Source organism: Rhincodon typus, chromosome 5, assembly GCF_021869965.1.
Source record: "Rhincodon typus isolate 14 chromosome 5, sRhiTyp1.1, whole genome shotgun sequence".
NCBI classification, from domain to species: domain Eukaryota; kingdom Metazoa; phylum Chordata; class Chondrichthyes; order Orectolobiformes; family Rhincodontidae; genus Rhincodon; species Rhincodon typus.
In genome coordinates this window covers 65,236,480-65,255,003 of record NC_063336.1, presented here as the reverse complement: position 1 = coordinate 65,255,003, position 18,524 = coordinate 65,236,480, and the positions used below count along the sequence as shown (strand labels likewise).

General features: G+C 38.6%; 1 protein-coding gene across 8 annotated transcripts in view; it reads right to left on the bottom strand.

Moving 5' to 3' along the window:
- The window catches only part of LOC109915467 (CD2-associated protein), a 217,532-nt gene that overhangs the window by 5,584 nt on the left and 193,424 nt on the right, over positions 1-18,524 (bottom strand). For all 8 annotated transcript variants that reach the window (XM_048597334.1, XM_048597336.1, XM_048597339.1 and 5 more), the window contains 4 exons: positions 16,998-17,113; positions 9,577-9,675; positions 8,131-8,282; positions 3,652-3,715 (listed from right to left, as the gene is read on the bottom strand). In XM_048597334.1, the coding sequence (XP_048453291.1) occupies positions 3,652-3,715; positions 8,131-8,282; positions 9,577-9,675; positions 16,998-17,113 (431 nt within the window). The remainder of the gene's footprint in view (positions 1-3,651; positions 3,716-8,130; positions 8,283-9,576; positions 9,676-16,997; positions 17,114-18,524) is intronic.

Genomic DNA, 18,524 nt, shown 5'->3' with positions numbered 1-18,524 from the left:
AAAAAATGTTCATATGTAAATACAGGGAGTACAGAAAACAAAGTCAAAAAGAGTTGAAGGCGCAGATAGATGCATATCAACATGATAACATTGCTATAATGGAAACTTGACTTAAAGAGGGGCAAGGATGGTAATGCCCAACACTCCTGGATACAGCGCTTTCACGGAGGAAAGAGATGGGGGTATAAAACGTGGGTCACAGCATTACTTGTTATGGAATCAATTACTGGTGTGAAGAGGAATGATATATTCAGAATCAAGCATCAGATAAGGCCAAGCTCAGAAACAAAAAGGGTCGACTACACTGCTACGTGTGTATTACTGAAGCCAGGCAATGGAAAAGAATTAGAAGTGCAAACAGGTAGGCAGATTTCTGTATTCAAAAACAATATGACAATCCTAGCTGGGGACTTCAAATACCCAAATATTAATTTGGATACAAACGATATGAAAGGCATGGAAGGCAAAAATTACTTAAACTGCATTGCAGAGAACTTTCTTTAGCCTGAAGAGAGAAGGCACAATTCTAGATAGAGTCTTAAGTTAATGAAGCAGGGCAGTGGGAGATCATTTGGGAGATAATGATCATATTACATTTAGATTTAATATTGCTGGATAGACCAGGAGCAAAACTTCTAAACTGGGAATGACAAATTTTACAAAGCTGAGAAACCATCAGGCAAAAAGTGGACTGCATAAAAGGACTTGAAAGAAATTCAGTGGCAAATCAGTTGGGGGCATTCAAAAATAAGGTTTATAGACACAGTGTAGAAATGTCCCCCACAAAGGAAAAAAAAAGAGAATAATGCCAAATCTAATGCACCCTGGTTATCCTGAAGCATACGGGTGAGATAAAGCAGAAATATAGAGCTTTCATAATTTTATTTTTAAAAATGTATACATTGGAAAATGTATACACAGGAACATAGAAGTGTAGTGAAAATTGAAATTAGGCAAGCAAAAAGAGGATATAAAAATATACTACATAAAACACAGGAGCAGAATTACACCATTCAGCTCATCAAGTCTGTTCTGCAAGTCAATGAGATGATGGCTGATCGGATCATGTTCAACTTCACTTTCCTGCCCTTTTTGCTAGAAAAGTTGATGCCCTTACCAAAAATCTATTTATCTCAGCCTTGAAGACTCTCATTAACCAGCCTTTACAGTCCTCTGTGGCAAAGAATTTCATTGATTCACTAACCTCAGAGAGACAAAAAAAAGTTGTCTGTCTTAAATGGGCAGCAACTTCCTCTGAGATTATGCCATCTGATCATCCCACAGGTGTAACAAACCTCTCAGCATTCATCCCGTCAAGCTCCCTACGAATTTTAATTAAATCTACTCTCACCCTACCAACTCCAATGAGTACAAACCCAACTTACTCAACCTCACCTCATAAGACAGTCCCTCAATCAAGCTAAACGAACCTTGTCTCCGATGCCAGTAGATATGTTCTTCGTTGAGGTGACAAGTATTCTAGGTATGGTCTGACTAGTGCCTTTTACAGGTTTAGCAAGACTTCCCTGTTTTTACATACTCTATCCCCTTTGTAATGAAGGCCAATAGTCCATTTCACTATTATCTGCTGAACTCATGCTATCTTTTCCCTGATTCATACACGAGAACTCTTAAATGCCTCTATGCTGCAATACTCTACAGTCTCTCTCCATTTGAATAATATTCAGATCTTCTATTCTTCCTGCCATGGCTGGTGAAATTAAGACAAATTCAAAGAAACTTTATCAGTACAATAAGAACAAGAGGATGGCTATCAGAAATGTGTATGATAACTTGTGCAGATGTTACTCTTAGTGAGGACTTTGTATGTCTTCACAAAAGGGAGGGAATGGTGAAAACATTACAGTTAAAGCGAGCGTATGAAATATTATACAAAACAAGAATAATAAGTATTACTAGTGGGACTGACCTTCTTGAAAGTGGAGCTGACTGAATTGCATCCTCGGCTGATAAAAGCAGCCAGGAAGGAAAAAGCTAAAGCTCCAGGGAGCATTTTCGAATCCTCACGAGATACAGACAAGGGACCAAAGGGATTGAAAGTCTGTGAACATTGCACCATTATTCAAAAATGGTGCAAGGGATTAGCCAAATAATTTTAAGTCAGTCAGCCTGGCCTTGATGGTGAGCAAATTACTAAGACCAATATTTATGGATAGGAATGACTGTTATTTTGAGAGGCACAGATTAATCAGGGATAATTCTACTTTACTAAATGAATTGCGTATTTGAGGATATTAAAAAGAGGATTGACGAGGGTATTGCGGTAGATTGTGTGCACGTGGATTTTAGTGAGATATTTGATAAGGTGCCAAATGAAAGACTGGTGAGAAAAAGAGAAGCTCATGGGACACAGAAGAATGTGGTGAGGTGGATAAAATTGGCTCATTGACAGGAGACAGAGTATTGTCAATGAATTTTTTTTGCAAATTTAAAGCAGTTTCTAGTGGTGTCCCACAGGGTTTGATGTTGGGTGCCTTGCTGTTTGTAGCACAGAGTTAAACTTAAATCTGGGAGATGGAATTCAGAAATTTGCAGATTACACAATGACTGGTCATGTTGTTGATGGTGAAGAGGTTGTCTGTTGACTACAGGATAATATTGATAGTTTAGTTGAGTCAGTGCCAGAAGTAGCAAATGGAATTCAATTTGAAGACGAGCACGGCTATGCATTTGGGGAGGGCAAACAAAGGAAGGGAACATACAATAAAGGGGAAGATACTACGAATGATACAGGAAAGTTAGAAGCCTTGGAGTGCATGTCCATAGGTCCCTGAAGTGGCAGGATAAGTAGCTGAGGTGGCAAAGAAGACATATATGGTGCTTTCTTTCATTGGGCAAGAGATTGAATACAAAAGCGATGTATTACTGGAACTAAGTAAGTCATTGGTTAGGCCATAGATTTCCGGTCACAGCAATACTAAGAGGACATAGTTGCTGCGGACAGAGCACAATGATGTTTTAGAAGAATGTTGCCAGGGATTGAAAATTGCAAAAATGAGCAAAGATTGTAAAGCTCGGGTTGCATTTCTCAAAAACAGGGGAGGCCGAGTGGTGAAATAATGGAGGTGTACAAAATAAGGGGCTTGGATACAGCAGATACGGAAGACCTGCTTACCCCAGCACAGAGGTCAATTACCAGGGGGGCACAGATTCAAGGTGGTTTTTAAAAGGATTTTGACCTAGATACTTGGAAATTTGTCTGGAACTTTGTTGGTCTTGATGCTTGAGTTGGAAACCCAGGAACTAAATTTAAAAGGAATATGTACCTGCACCTGAAGTATTATAATTGGCAAGACTAATGACTGGATATTGGAAACTGCGATTAGAATCAGCAGCAAATTGGTGCATGGACAATGGGTTGAATGGCCTCTTTCTGTGCCATAACTCCTCTAGTTCCACCTCCTTTGCTGTATCTCTTGAGGATAAACACAGCCTCAGTTTAGTGTCTCACCTGAATGATAGTGTAAAATCCCTTTAGTACTGCATTGGAGTGCCAGTCTAGAATTTGTCTCTCAAGTAGGGTAAAATGCCACAATCTTCTGTTTCAAGTTGACAGGCACAGCTGACATTTATTCAGCAGCAATAGTTGGCAGCTGAGGGTATTAAAATCTGCATGTTTTTCACACATACCTGTAAGGCAATACGTTGTTTTTTCTCTTCTTCAAAATCATTCCTTAGTTCAGTTAATTCTTTCCTGTGGATATTAGATGAAAATATTATTATGTTGGCAAAACGCATTATCATCAGTGTCTTGCTTGTTCAAATGCTGTTTCATTCACACTGGAAAACAAACTTCTGTCAAACAACGGATAAAAAAATGAAGGCATGATGTGGGGTCAGAATAAGAGAGGATACAGTAAGGTCCAAACTGCACATTAGACTACATGTGTGAGCTCACAAATGTGATGATACTATGGCTTTAAGAGGTGTATTTTGTCCTTTTTTTGAAGGGACATTTTAAGACAGAGGTGACAAACTTTCTATTTGAATTCAATAAAGTAACAGTTTGTGCAGCCTTGGGTTTTGTTTTTAAAACGGTTGGAACAATTGAAGCAGCCTGGATGGGTGGGGTCAAGCTCCCCTCGAGCCAGAATTTTTAGTTTTAGTTTTTCAGTAGTTGTTGCTGGGGTCTTGAAGCTGGGTTTGGAAGCTGCATGACATCATTTCCCTGCTATATACACACATACACACACAAAACTATTTTTCTTTCTGGACTGGAGGATTGCCTAGGAGACAAGATATTCTACTGAATTTGCCTTATGTGCTTATTGGCTGTTACTATATTGAAATAGTTACTGTTAAGTTATTCCAATTTCTTGTTTCTTTTGCTGTATTTTTATTGTAATGTATGAATAAAGTGTGTTTTGGTCAAACTACCAGATTTGAAGCAATCTAATTGCATCCGGAATGCCACCCCTGGCACTTGTTTTTAAAATAAGGTGAGCGCCTAGGCTTTTGTTTTAATTTATTTTGAGGCGTTTTAGTCTGGCCCATAACACAGAGCATAATAAACACGGTTGGTGAGCTGCAAGCATAGATAGATATGGGATGAATATGATGCTCTGGGGATAATGCAGAACTGGGCATGATCTATTCCTGATTACAAGTACAGAGAAGAGGAGGGGTAACAGTATTAAGCTGTAATTATGCTGCTGAGCAACATATCAAAGAGAAAAAGCATGTCCAAGTGGTGCTAGAAGAGATAATCTACTGATCAGAGCAAAGAAAGACAGAAGATCATTAGACTATTGGGGATATTTATTGGGCCTCTATAGTGGGAAGGAAGGTGCAAAATGTACATCGTAATGTGAGTAAAGGATTTCAATCATCCCATAATTGCACAAAAAGCAAAGAAGGGAAAAGAGTTTCTGAAATACACTCATGAACATTTTCTAAAATCTGTATTTTCAGGTCCAATGATGGAAGGGAAAAAAAGTACAGATAGAACTAGTTCTGTAGAATGAAGCAAGCCAATTAGCAGTCGGGAAACATTTAGAGGGTAGCAACCATAGTATCACAAGATGTAGGTTAGGCTTGCTAAGATCACAAGAAATAGGAGCAGGAATAGACTGCAGCCTGCTCCACCATTCATTGCCACTGATGTTTAGATACAACTCCATCTTCCTGCCTGCTCTCTATATCTCTTGATTCCCAAGACACTAAAACCTGACAGAGCTTTGAATATTTTCAACATTAAGGTTTCAGAGTAGATTTGTAGCTCGAGTTGTGGATGTTGTGGTTGGTTGGCTTGCCGAGCTGGTTCACTGTTCTGCAGACGTTTCATTACACTGCTGGGTAACATCATCAGTGCCGCCTCCGACGAAGCACTGTTGTGTTTTCCCATCTGTTATTTAAACTCTGGTGTCCGTTGTTCTCAGTTACCTTACTACCGGTTTTCCTTTGCGATGGAGTGTATATGGGATCTAGCTCTAAGAACGCCATCAACAAACACATAAAGCTAGACCCCATATACACTCCATTGCGAAGGAAAACCGGTAGTAAGGTAACCGAGAACAACAGACACCAGAGTTTAAATAACAGGCGGGAAAACACAACAGCACTTATTCGGAGGCTGCACTGATGATGTTACCCAGTAGGGTAATGAAACGTCTGTGGAACAGTGAACCAGCTCGGCAAGCCAACCAACCACAACATATTCAACATTGGAGCACCTGCAAACCTCTGGGGTAGAGAAAGCCAAAGATTCCTAACGCTTTGAGAAAAAAAAAATTGCTCCTCATCTCTGACCAAAATTATCGCTGTGCATTGGTGGCAAGATTCTCCAGCCTGGGGAGAGCCTCCTTTCAATGTCCACCATGTTAAGCACTTTCATAATCTCTCTTGCATGTTTAAAGGAGATTATTTCTCATTCTTATAGCCCAGTTTGCTCAACGTTTTAACATTGGTTCTTAGCATGAGGAGATTGATCAATCCTGTAAAATTTCTCTGCACTGCCATCAATGCAAGTCGATCATTGCTGAACTATGGAGAACAAAAACAGTACTTGTTACTCCAGGAATGCTCTTAACAAATCAAAATTACAGCTAAACTTCTTTAATTTTGTACTCCAATCTCGTTTCGATAAAAGCCAAAGAAGCATTTGTCTCATTTGCTTGTTATACCTGCCTACTAACTTTGAGTTTTTGTATAGGTTCACCCAAGTTCCCCGAACATCCCAATTTCCAAGTTTCAAGCATTTAAAAAAATTGGCTGTTCTTAGTAGCAAAGTGAATAGCCTCACATTTCCCACATTATACTCCATGAATCAGTGTGTTGCTAACTCAATCAATGTTCATTGCTTTGCTGTCTGTGTCCTCTTCATAGCTAAAGTTGTCACTTAGTTTCATTAGTCAGCAAACATAGAGATATCCCTTTTGTTGTCTTTCTCCAAGTCATTAATTTACATTACAAGTTCCCCTCCAAGCAATACCCCGTTCTGATTTGGGGCATATCCGGTTCCTTCACTGTTACTAGCTCAAAACCCTGGAACTCGCCTCCTGACCACACTGTGGGTGTCCCTGCACCCAAAGAACTAAGCCAGCAGCTCACTACCACCTACTCCAGGGCAATTATGTATGACCTGTAAATGTTGGGTTAGCCACATATGCCCACATCCCATTAATAATGAAAAAAAAAATGTAAACAGCACAGTGATAATCCTTGTAACATTCCACTATTACAGCCTGACAACTCAAAATTACTCTGATTTTCCCTACTCTTTGATCCCTGACAATTAAACGATCCTCCATCTGTACGAACATATTATTCACAGACAAAATGGTCTGAAAGACTTTATTTTGTGTTGTAACAATTCTGTAATTCTGTAAATAGTAAAAGCATACGTCGATTTGGCACCAAAAAGGAGGGAGGGAGAGGGTACAATTGAAGCACTAATTGAGTATTTTGTATCAGAAGGAAACACTGCCAAGCCATAGTAAAATATGAGCTAGTTGGGAAACTGGATTAAAAATTGATAGTTCTCAGAAAGGTTAGCTGTGTTTATATGTGATAAGTCACCAAGAGTGAAGAAGTTAAATCTGAAGATATTTAGCAAAGTAAGAGTTTAAACACAGAAACAAATCTTACAATCTTTCTTGAGTACGGGAGTTGTGCCAGAGTACTGAGAATTGCAAATGATACTTTTCTGTAGAGGAGAAAAGTGTGGTAAAGTTGAACCCAGCAACAACAAGCCATTTGGTTTAGAAATTAGAATTTGCAAAAATTAATAGTCACTTGGTTGAGCTATGTATTAGTTATGGAAAGCTAATATGGGTTGCTCAATGTAAATCATGTTCAAGCCATTGGCTCAAGTTTTTTTTGATATGGTAACAAAGAAGGTCAATAAAGACTATGCCATCAGTGAGATCCACATGGATTTCCAAAAGGTCTGTGATAAAATGCCACAGAACATGCTTGTCATTCATGTTCAAATCCATGGAATAAAAGAGGTCAGTGGCAGTATTCTAGTAGTACAGAGGCCTTTTGACCCATCAAGTCTATATTATTTATAAAAAAATGTTAGCCAAGTGACAGGAATGGTTGCTGTCAGGGTCCTGGGGTGGTCTGGCCCTGGGAGATGTGTAGTTCTCTTTTTGGTGGTGATGGGGGAAGATTGTTGGTGGTGGGTGTATGTGATAGTTAAAGGGTCAGTTTAATAGTTACTCAGGAGTTAGGCAATGCACTTAATAGTTTAACTTTTCCTAAGTAACCATTTTACATAATTCACTTTTTTATGGAATCTTTCAAAGGGTTCCAGGCATATAGGAAGCATTTAGTAGAAAATTCAATTTTCTAGGCCATTCCCTCAGAGTGCAATGATGCGGATTCCACAGGGTCCCTGCGCACAACTCCCATCAACCCTGGAATAGTGACTGTCCGGCCAGCAGAAGTTATTTTTGTGTTTTGCCAGATATACAGCAAATGAAGTTATCACTTCATTCGTTGATCTGTAACCTGCAAGAAGTTTCTGCAATTTAATGACTGTGAAGAAATGCTGTATTTTTAAAAATACATTTATTAATTAATAAAATTTTATTAAATTAAACAATATTACCGATGTTAATACTTTTTTTAAAAAAATACATTTATTAAATATAAAAGCAATGTTACCTGTGTTGAGTCCTTAGTCTCTCAACAAAAGTCATTAAGTCAGCCATTTGGGCCTTAAGATCTTCTACAGTTGTTTTGTTCCTATTATCCATTTCAGTTATATCTTTTAGCTCAGTCAAATTCGTTACTCCAGTATGTTGTTTCAACGATGGCTACAGGAATGAAAAATAAATTTATAATATCACTTGTGTCTTAAACATAGCCAAACACTTTTTGAAATTCCATCAGTCACAAGGATTACTAATCACAAACACGAATCTTAATGATACATTTGAAGACCATTTCTGTAGCACTAAGCTAAATGTTTCCAGTACATCCACCACAAATTTCAGTAGTTGGAAGTATCCAGTTAGGATCACTAGTGGCAAAAAATCTATCTGAATGGTATGCCTTCAAATGTTACAATCATTAGGTGACAGAGGAATCAAAGTACTTAAATGATATGCAAATGATAATCTATTTTCTATGGTCTTGGCCTTTTATTCCCCCCTATTCATTCACAGGATGAGGGCATCGCTGGCCAGGCCAGCATTTATTGCCTAGCCCTAATTGCCCGGGGGCAGTTATGAGTCAACTACATTGCTGTAGGATGGAGTCACATGTAGGCCAGACCAGGTAAGGATGGCAGTTTCCCTTCCTAAAGGACATTAGTGAGCCAGATGGGTTTTTCTGACAACTGACAATGGATTCATGATTAGACTCTTAATTCCAGATTTTTTATTGAATTCAGCTTCCAGCATCTGCCATGGCAGGATTTAAATGCGGAACCCAGAAATTTACCAAGCCACAGATTTAAAATACCCCTTGCAAAACTTGGATGATATAATAGTTCAAGTACTCTGGAGGCGAACAGAAGAGAGAAATGGAACAGGTAAATCTTTTTAATTTTCTTTTAAAGTCAATAGATTGTAAAAGCTCATTGACTTGCAATGAAACTGTGCGAGCAGGAGACATCATATAAACTTTTATTCCTTGAAATCTATGTTTTAATTTCAATATCAAGTTGTTTCAGAAATGTAAATTATTATTTGCTTTTTTGTGTGGGCATAACAACAATGCTAAACTAAAGCACAAAGACCAGCAGCCAGACTACTGACAGTCATGAGTCATACAGCACGGAAACAGACCCTTTGGTCCAACCAGTCCATGCCAAACATAATCCCAAACTAAACTAGTCCCACCAGCCTGCTCCTGTCCCCTATCCCTCCCAACTGTTCCTGTTCATGCACTTATCTAAATTTCTTTTAAATGCTGCAATTGTACCCATATCCACCATTTCCTCAGGAAGCTCATTCCACATACGAACCACCCTCCGTGTAAAAAATTTGCCCCTCATGTCTTTTTTAAAATCCCTCGCCTGTCACCTTAAAAATGTGCTGCAAGTCTTGAAATTGCTATTTAAATAATTACATATAATTGATATAAGTTCGTTGGAGAAAACCGTACCTTTTTAGCAACATCAGACGGCTTTGGTTTGGCAATTTCTTCATCTTCTTCTTCTTTGATCATTTTTGACATTTTATCTAAATGGCTCTCACCCAAACCCTGGAAAACATGGGATATTTTGCTTTAAAATGTTAAGGAATTTGTTTGAGAACCAGAAGTTAAACACAACTAGTACACTATACTGCAACCTGTACTGCTTCTCAGTGCAACACAACTTTTTATTGAAATATGAAATACAAACTTTACCTTTCCAGCTCTACCAGTCTACGACAAAAAAATGCAAAAACAAAAAGAACTGCAGATCTGAAACAGAAATTGCTGGTGAAACTCAGCAAGCCTGACAGAATCTGTGGGAAGAATACAGAGTTAACATTTTGAGTCCAGTGAGTCCTCATCAGAACAGTCACTGGACTCAAAATGTTAACTCTGTATTCTTCCCACAGATGCTGCCAGGCTTGCTGAGTTTCACCAGCAATTTCTGTTTTTGTTACAAAAAAAAATCTTCCTTCCATGAAAAGAGAATAGTTCCTGTGTATGTTCAGGCAGCTGACAGTATCTTCAAATAACAATTTCAATCTGGATTGCAAATCTTAGATTTAATCCACACAAAATTAGCTGACCCACTTAGAAATAACTAGTATTAGTTATTTTTTTGAGAATTTCTTGAGAAAGCCATGAAAAAAAAAGCTTCAAATTAAATACATGTAGTACTCATATAAAATGATTATTGCAGGTTTTTTTGCAGTTTATACTATGGATTAACAATGCATTTTGTTTCTCAATTAGTTCATTTACATTTGAACATTTAGTTATATGAAAGGCACAATGTGGTTCAAGTAGTAGTATTTAAAAATGACACTGAACAACATAAGGAGATATCAGGGCAGACAGCTAAAAGCTTAGGGAAAGAGGCAGCTTTTGAGATGTAACTTAAAGGAGAAAAGTGAAGTAGTGATGTCATAGCAATATAGGGAGAGACTTACAGAGCTTTTGGCCGTAGCAGTTTAAGGCTCAAGTGTCAGTGATGAACAATTAGAATCGGGAATACCCAGGAGGCCAGAAGTAGAAGAAAGCAGATTTTTCAGATGTTGCTGTGCAGGATAATAGGAAAGGGCCAGACTGAAAGCAAAGAGAAGAAATTTAAAACTGAGGTGTTGTCTAAAGACAGGACATCAGTCGGTGGGATCAGGGATAATAGGGCGACAGCATTTACTCAGTTCAGATGCAGCAGCAGATGTTTGGTTGACCTCAAGTTTGTGGATGGTACAACATGTGGCAGCCAGGAATCTGGTAGAATAGGCACATCGAAAGATAAGGTATAGATGAGAATTTCGGCAGAAGGATGATGTGATGCGGAGATCTTGCATGTTACAGCGATGAAAATAGGCTGTATTAATGATGGCACAGATCAGTGATTTAATGCTAATTGACCCTGATGTTACAAACCGTCTGGTTCAGTTGAGGAAAATTAGAAGGGTGGGATGGAATTAATAGCAAGGGAGCAGACTTTGTGGTGAAGACCAAAGAGATTGGCTTCAGTCTTCCTATTAATTATATGGAGGAATTTCATGCTCAAACTGGATAAAGCTTACAAAATTGTGATGATTTATTACACTGCACGAAAATCATTAAAAATCTTTGCTAAATATTCTTTAAGAAAATTATTTTCCATTTATTCATGAACAAAATGCTACCATATAGAGTGAGGTGTTATGGGAGAATCAATCTAATGATTCACAACTATTTTTCTTTCAATGTTGGAGTTATTACAGAAGGAGGTTTCTTCAGGGATTCCTTAATGACTTTCATGGGCAAATACACTAATTAGCATATTGTGATACAGATCAAGAACCCCTAAAGCTTGATCCTTGGTCTACATGGAATACCTAGCAATTCATATTTGAAGGTGTAAATGCATAGGTGTTAGGGGAGAGAAGGACCACCAGTCCAGTAAGACAACAGGTTACCCCTCTGACTGACTGGTACAATGTTTCACTGAACATGAAGGCATCTGGTATAATACTCAGCTGTCACAGGAACCAGGGATAGACAATAAATAAGGTTTGTCAACATCACCCACACTCCACAGCAAAAAGAAAAAGACACACTGTTCTGGATAATATGGCAAGAATAATGGCTTGGGCATGGATTCTTTTCTGAAAATTCACAGATAGATATGCTTACTGCTGACAAAGATCTGTATTTATTGCATTTGCTGATTGCTCAGTACCAGTTTCTCAAAGGCAAACCTCTTCAACACAAGTAAGTATTTTGCCTGGCCAGTTCAGGGGACAATTAACTAGGCTGCTGTGGGTCTGGAATCGCAGCTATTTAGAAAGTCACAATAGTATGATCGCACAAAGTCAACATGGTTTTATAACAGTGAATTTAAAAAGTTTTAATGGGAATGAAACTGGTAGGATAAAGAGGAACCAGCAGAGGCTGAATACAAATATCACAACATAAATATTTCTGAATAAAGACACAATTTTGTCCAAAATTTTCATCTTGCATTTATCAGGATACTTCCCAAGAATAGCAATTCAAGGGGAAAACCAACACTTAGACTGCGTTAGGGGAGTGTGCTGGTTGGTTGAGGCATTGCCATGGAGAATTCACTCATTAATAGTAATTGCTGGTTAACTGCCAGGCGTTGTTTAAATTTTAAAATCCGCACAGTGACTCTGATTGGTCAGAACACTGCCCTAGGAGGAGAACGAGCAAATGGCTGTCACTTTTTTCAGCTGAAACAAGCACAACACGTGTATATGTTCTTTCTACAAACAGGACGCTTTGTATTAATATATGCAGCTTCTCACACACGCAAGTGTGCCACAGTGACAGCCTGATGACACATTAGATGTCAGTGTAATTGTTACCCACTAAGGCATCTCAGCACATGTTGTCAATTGCGGAATCGCATTTATCGTTGGACACTATATTGTGGGTTTTCCAATATAACCTAGTTGGTCAGGTTTATTTGTTGTAAACAGTACGAGGAATATGTTGTTTGATACAATCTGCCAGTCTTTGGGAGATATGGGATACATACCTGGTGTCGAACTGGTACTGAAATTATTACACTATATTATTCATTTAAGAAACAGGCAGAACTTCTTCCTGACTTGACTGTAGCATCTTGTTGGTGGAGAACACCATGCATGTTGTTACTACCTAATAGGAGCATGAAATGGCCAACTTCGACACTCGAGATACCTTACCCTTCCAGAGATGGACTGGGCACTTTTGAGGATCAAGAGTCACTGCCCTAGGGCATTTCATGAGTTAGCACAATATACAGTAAGTGATGATCTGATCAAGTAGTCATTATTCAGCAAAATAGTTTTGATATGCCCTATTTCATCTTTAAGTTTGAAGAATGGACAAATGACTCCAGCCTTTTTGTGGAGCCCTCAGTAATGTCTCTTGTACAGTAAATGGAGCTCTCGGAATCCCAAAGTGTAATCTGACCGGTGAAAGTATCTTTGTTGTAGACAGTAGTAGACAACCCCTTGACCTATTTCTATACCAGTACATTGAGGAAAAGGAGCTCATTTGACCGTTCCATTCATGAGCACAGGATGCAATCTATTCAGACAAGTAAGGAAATTATTCCTTGCAGCTGCAGATTTACATATAGCAAATGTATCATTTATATGTTGTAAGTATGCAAGCCGTACAAGGTCAGGAGCCATTCTATTGAGGACACATTTCTCAAAACCCAATAATTATTTCAGTGCACTGGGCCTACTGGGATCCCATTGAAGCACCATCTATATGGATTTGCATAATGTCAGTGAAACCCAACTCTTGAGTTGCTGAGTCCCAAGGTTCAGTGAATACTGATTCACACAGTGGTGATGGGTTTAGATTTCTGTCATACCGTGCTGCAGTGTATGCTTATGGCTTCTTTTGAGAATTACATTGATGAACAGGCTAGCAATTTCAAATGAGCATACAGGCACTACATTACTACAAAAATGCAAGCCTTGTATGGTCTTCTGAAACGTGAAGGAATCCTTCAGCATATAAACAAAATTTGCTCAAAACTGGTTGTAACAATTCACCTAATCATTTGGCCAGCTCATGATGTGCAGAGTTAGTCATAGTCAGATACAAAAGGACATCACTTTTGGGCAACCAGTACATTCATGGACACAGTTAACCATAAGAACAGATCCTATCATATATATATTGCCTGGAAACCAGTTGCTGTCCAGCAAATACTGTTAAGTAATGTTATCTGGTCATGCTAAGTGGCAGGTCCAATGGATAAAAATTTGTGTCTGTCTTCGAGAACAACATGCATTATTATTGGTTATAGTCACACCCAGGTAAGGACGACAATGTTCTGGTACTTTTGTTGGATTTAAATGATACATTTGGCCAGGTTGACCTTGAGGCCTCGCAAGGATGTCAGATATTCATACTGCATGTGAAATATCAGACGACTTGTTCAGAATCCTGCCATATGCATACACCAGATCAAGAGAGTGTGCCTTCAAGGATTCCCCTTCACAGGACACTGGCCTGTGCTGGGATAGCTGGAAAGTAGACAAGTTCAAATGGATCAACCATCTCTTCCTGTTTGATGTGGATTGAAGGAATACCAAAATTGAAACCATGCACAAGAATAGTCTCCTCCTTTTCAGACAGTACATGATCAGAGAGGAGCGTGTTTAGGGTCATTGTTAATTGCTTACCAAACTGCTTCTAAGTAATTTATAATGCGAGCCTGTTTTAGTTGGGTACTGTTTATCATCAATTTCCTATTGAAGCAATGTAGAACCATAGAATCCCCAGAATGTGGAAACAGGCCATTCGGCCTATTGAAACCATACCAACCCTCCAAAGAGAATCCCACCCAGACCCATCAGTTCAATCCCATGTTGCACAAATGTCCATTTGATCTTGGGAGTTTGCCTCACTTCAGCATGATCAAAGTGTTGTGAATTGGAAACTGGCACAACCTGGAGTTGAATAGATTCTTGCATGAAGTCAGTCTAAGGCTTTCTTCAACAGTAAATTGCGCAAATTCATGAAATCTCAAGACAGTCACTCTTGATATTGAAAAGTGCTCAATGCACCTCATGAAAGGGTAAGGTGTCTCAAATGCTTGAGCAAAAGGCGAAGCCAGCTGCTTTGCACTGCTATGATGCAGTTAAAACATGAATGCTGTTCACCACTAACAGGATGTTGCTGTCAAGCCAAAAAGGCATTTGACCTCGATCAATATAATGTGGTATAATTTCAGTGACTGTGTCATGCCTGGTATTTAGGTCATACATCCCAAGGCATCTGGATTGTGCCAAACAACATATCAACAACCAAGGTACTGACCTGAGCCATCCAACTTTGGCTTGCAAAAGGAAGTGTCCAACATTAGATACAATTTTACAATTGGACATACATAGAAACATGGCGTACAGTAATTTGAGTAGGCCATTTGGCCCTTTCAGCTTGCTCCGCCACTCAATATGACCATGGCTTATCATCCAGCTTAGTATCCTATTCCCACTTTCAGCCATCGTCTTTGATCCCTTTAGATGGGCACCATTTGCTGGATATTCTTTAACATGTAAAGATTTTCAATGAGAACCAATTTAGGATTTCTCAGTTGGATTCACAGTGTGTACTGGAAACTACATACATTAAGACTCAGGGTCCAGTTGTTTGCAGAACACATACACACACTGCACCCATTTCAACTCACCAAGAATGGTGACATGCATTGACTAATAACAATCAACCTGGCTAGTTTAAAATTTAACAAAGACTGGCAGTTAACTGCCAATCATCATTAACGTGTGCATTCTTCATAGCAACATCACTATCAGAGTCTGCTTGCCAATCAATCAATACGCTCTTCCCATGCAATAAAATATGTTGGTATTTTCCTGGACTTCATGTTCTTGAGAAATGTCCTGATCCGTGCAAGACAGAAAGCTTTGATAAAACGTGACACCCGATGCAGTACACTTAATTTTCCAAAAAGTATTTGATGAGTTGCCACCTAAGATTAATATCTAACTTGTGGGACCGTGGAGCTGGGGACAACAGACTGGCTGCCTGCCTTTCTCATTTCCATTAAAACCAGAAAGGAAGTATTGGCAGCAATATTCACATCTCTCAACATTTGGACTTCCATCCAAACCAGACGAGAATATTTTCTTGGGGAGGGTCAAATCTACTTTCCTGTATCTCTGTATTATGATAAGTCTCATAACAACCACAATACTCCCACACCCTTGCCAGCTGAATTTTTAATCCATGTGACACAGGCAGTATTCTTTTATGCCTCAAATAGTTTTTTTTAAAAGAATGTGATTGGGATACTGGCATTAAAACAGATGTTTCTTTCTGTAGATGGACATCATGATACATATGCATATGGCAATGCACCATCTTGGAAAACAAATAGCAAAGGAGATGTGTGCATCCATTTCAAAGATTGATCTTTGGTTCAATCCTTTAGAATTTGGTTGAATTTCTAGTGTTAAACAAAGTAATTTATAATTTCTATCTGAAAGAATAAGGTGGTGAAAAAGATGCATTAAAATATTCTCTTTGAGATGCACAAGTTCACTGCTAGATCTTAAATGCATTTTGCAAGCCTGACTCCAGTTAGCCTCTGAGATTAGCTGAGAACGGGCATCCAAAAGAAAATTATCCTCATCTCTGGAACCGCTCTCAGTCATCCTGCTGTTTATTACCAACCATATGCTCCCTCTACTTTAAAAGGCTCTGGTACTGGGTGTCACTTTTTTCAACACCATCTCATCAACCACCTTCTCGCCGGATTTTGAGATCAGTTCTGGAAAGTTGTCTTTCAACACAACTTCTTTCACACAGGCATTTGGCCTCAGTTACCACTTACTTCCTGGCTTGTCTCTAACCCCACCCTCACAGTGATTTCTGGAACATAATTTGTCCCAAAAGCACCACCACCAGTACCAGTTAGGTCTTCACAACCTCTCACCCAGTGCTGACCTTGGGTTTTTTTGAATCTTTGACCTGCCATAGTTCCAAAGATACATTTAGGTCCATGTTACTTCTGGCAAATGGTCATTATTTGCTCACAAAGTAGACTATTAGTACATAACGTGTATGACCGAGTCATCACAATTGATCGTCAGTCGGTCTTAATGCTGTCCAGTTCAACGAACCAAAAGCAATACTTTGACCTCCTCTTTTCCCAATGTCACCGAGACCAATTTTGTGATCACATTGCCATTCCAGTTAATCTTGTACAGACAAGGGAGTGAATTTGGATCTTAGCTTTATTGTTTAGTACCACCACAGAAAATATCTTCACCCACTTCATTACTTTGAAGTTTTATGGGCTCTACTTACATTAAACAGAATTTGAAAATATTTCCTTTTGCAAAAGTTTATCAAAAGAAGAGAAAAAAAAAACTCACAGGGTGGCTGGCAACAAAAACACTGGGTGGCCTCCTCCCTGGCATCCTCGGTCTGCTGGCTGTAGGATGACTAAGTTTTTCACCAGAAAGTTCTACAGAGTCAAAGCTCATGAGATCTGCAAAAGGAATGAAACAAATGACTGACCATCACAATTTCTAATTAGAATGGATAATATAAATTGCAGCAAATTCTCAAAGTATGCAACAATTGCGTTAATTTGAAAGGTTCTGAAGTGAAACGTTGATTAAATATTTTGTAATAGCCTTCTAACACCTAGGAAATGGAGATCAAAACTGACATAAAATGTACTTCAATGAGCAAAGAGAATATGTTCAAAAGAAGGCAGGGTTCTTGATGTATCAACAGGATCAAGTGAATGGGTCTCAAATAATATTCTATCCATTTGCCAAACACTTTCAATGAGTATCTAACTTCTCCTTTGTACAGTAGATGTCTTTTTTTATTATGCATATGATTTTTGTTTATATGTTGTTTAATACATATTATTTTGAATTTTGCATATTTGGTCTCTTCCCATCCCCAAATGAGCCACAATCCATCTTTTTTTCTGTCCAATATCTTGAGTGATTGCATGACTTAGAGCTGGTAATAGAAACCTCTCTGTCTGTACACTGGCTACTAGAATGGATCACTTAAAAGTGGAAGATGCCATAAGACTGTTCAAACAAAAAAATAGGCACTTCCTTCCATCCATCTCTACCAGCCTATATGCCCCCAGACAGATTCTCCTGTCATTTATCTCAATGCTATTTGTTGGAACTCACTGCATGTATTGTATAACATGACCAACTAATAAAAAGAAAATTTGCCATCTTAAAATGTATAAGAAGAAAACTCTATGTTGGTGAGCAAAAGCAAACAAAACAGCCATTTGGAATACATTTAAAAAGGCTTTATGAGCTGTAGTTGGTATTGTTTGTTTAAAATGGATTACCAAAATTTGAAATAATTCCCATTTATACACAAAGCCTTTCTTCACTGACAGCACATGGATGGCAACAGTTCAGAAATTAGCAAAACAACATGAGAGAAACTATTTAAATAGTATTTAAGCAGGAACACTGGCCATAAATGAGCTACAACAAACAAAATAATGAAAAACAAGGAGATGAGAGATGAATTGAACAAGTACTTTGCTTCAGTCTTCAGAAGATACAAGTAACAACACAGAGGCAGTGATAAATCAAGAAACTGAAGTATTGAGGAACTCAGTATAATCACAATCTCCAGACAAGAGGTACAAACTAAATTGCTGGAGTTGTCAGCCTGCAGTTCCCTTGGTCCTGATGGACTTCAACACGAGTTCTTTAAAGAAGTGGCTGGTGAGGTAGTGGATACATTGATTTGATTTCCAAAACTCCCTTGCGTCAGGACAGATTGGATGATAGCAAATGTGCCTCCTGTATTGAGAATGGAGGCAGAAAGCAGAAAACTACAAACTTGTTAGTTTAACATCTGACTTAGGGAAAACAGTCAAATTTATTAATCAAGTGGTTACAGCAGGG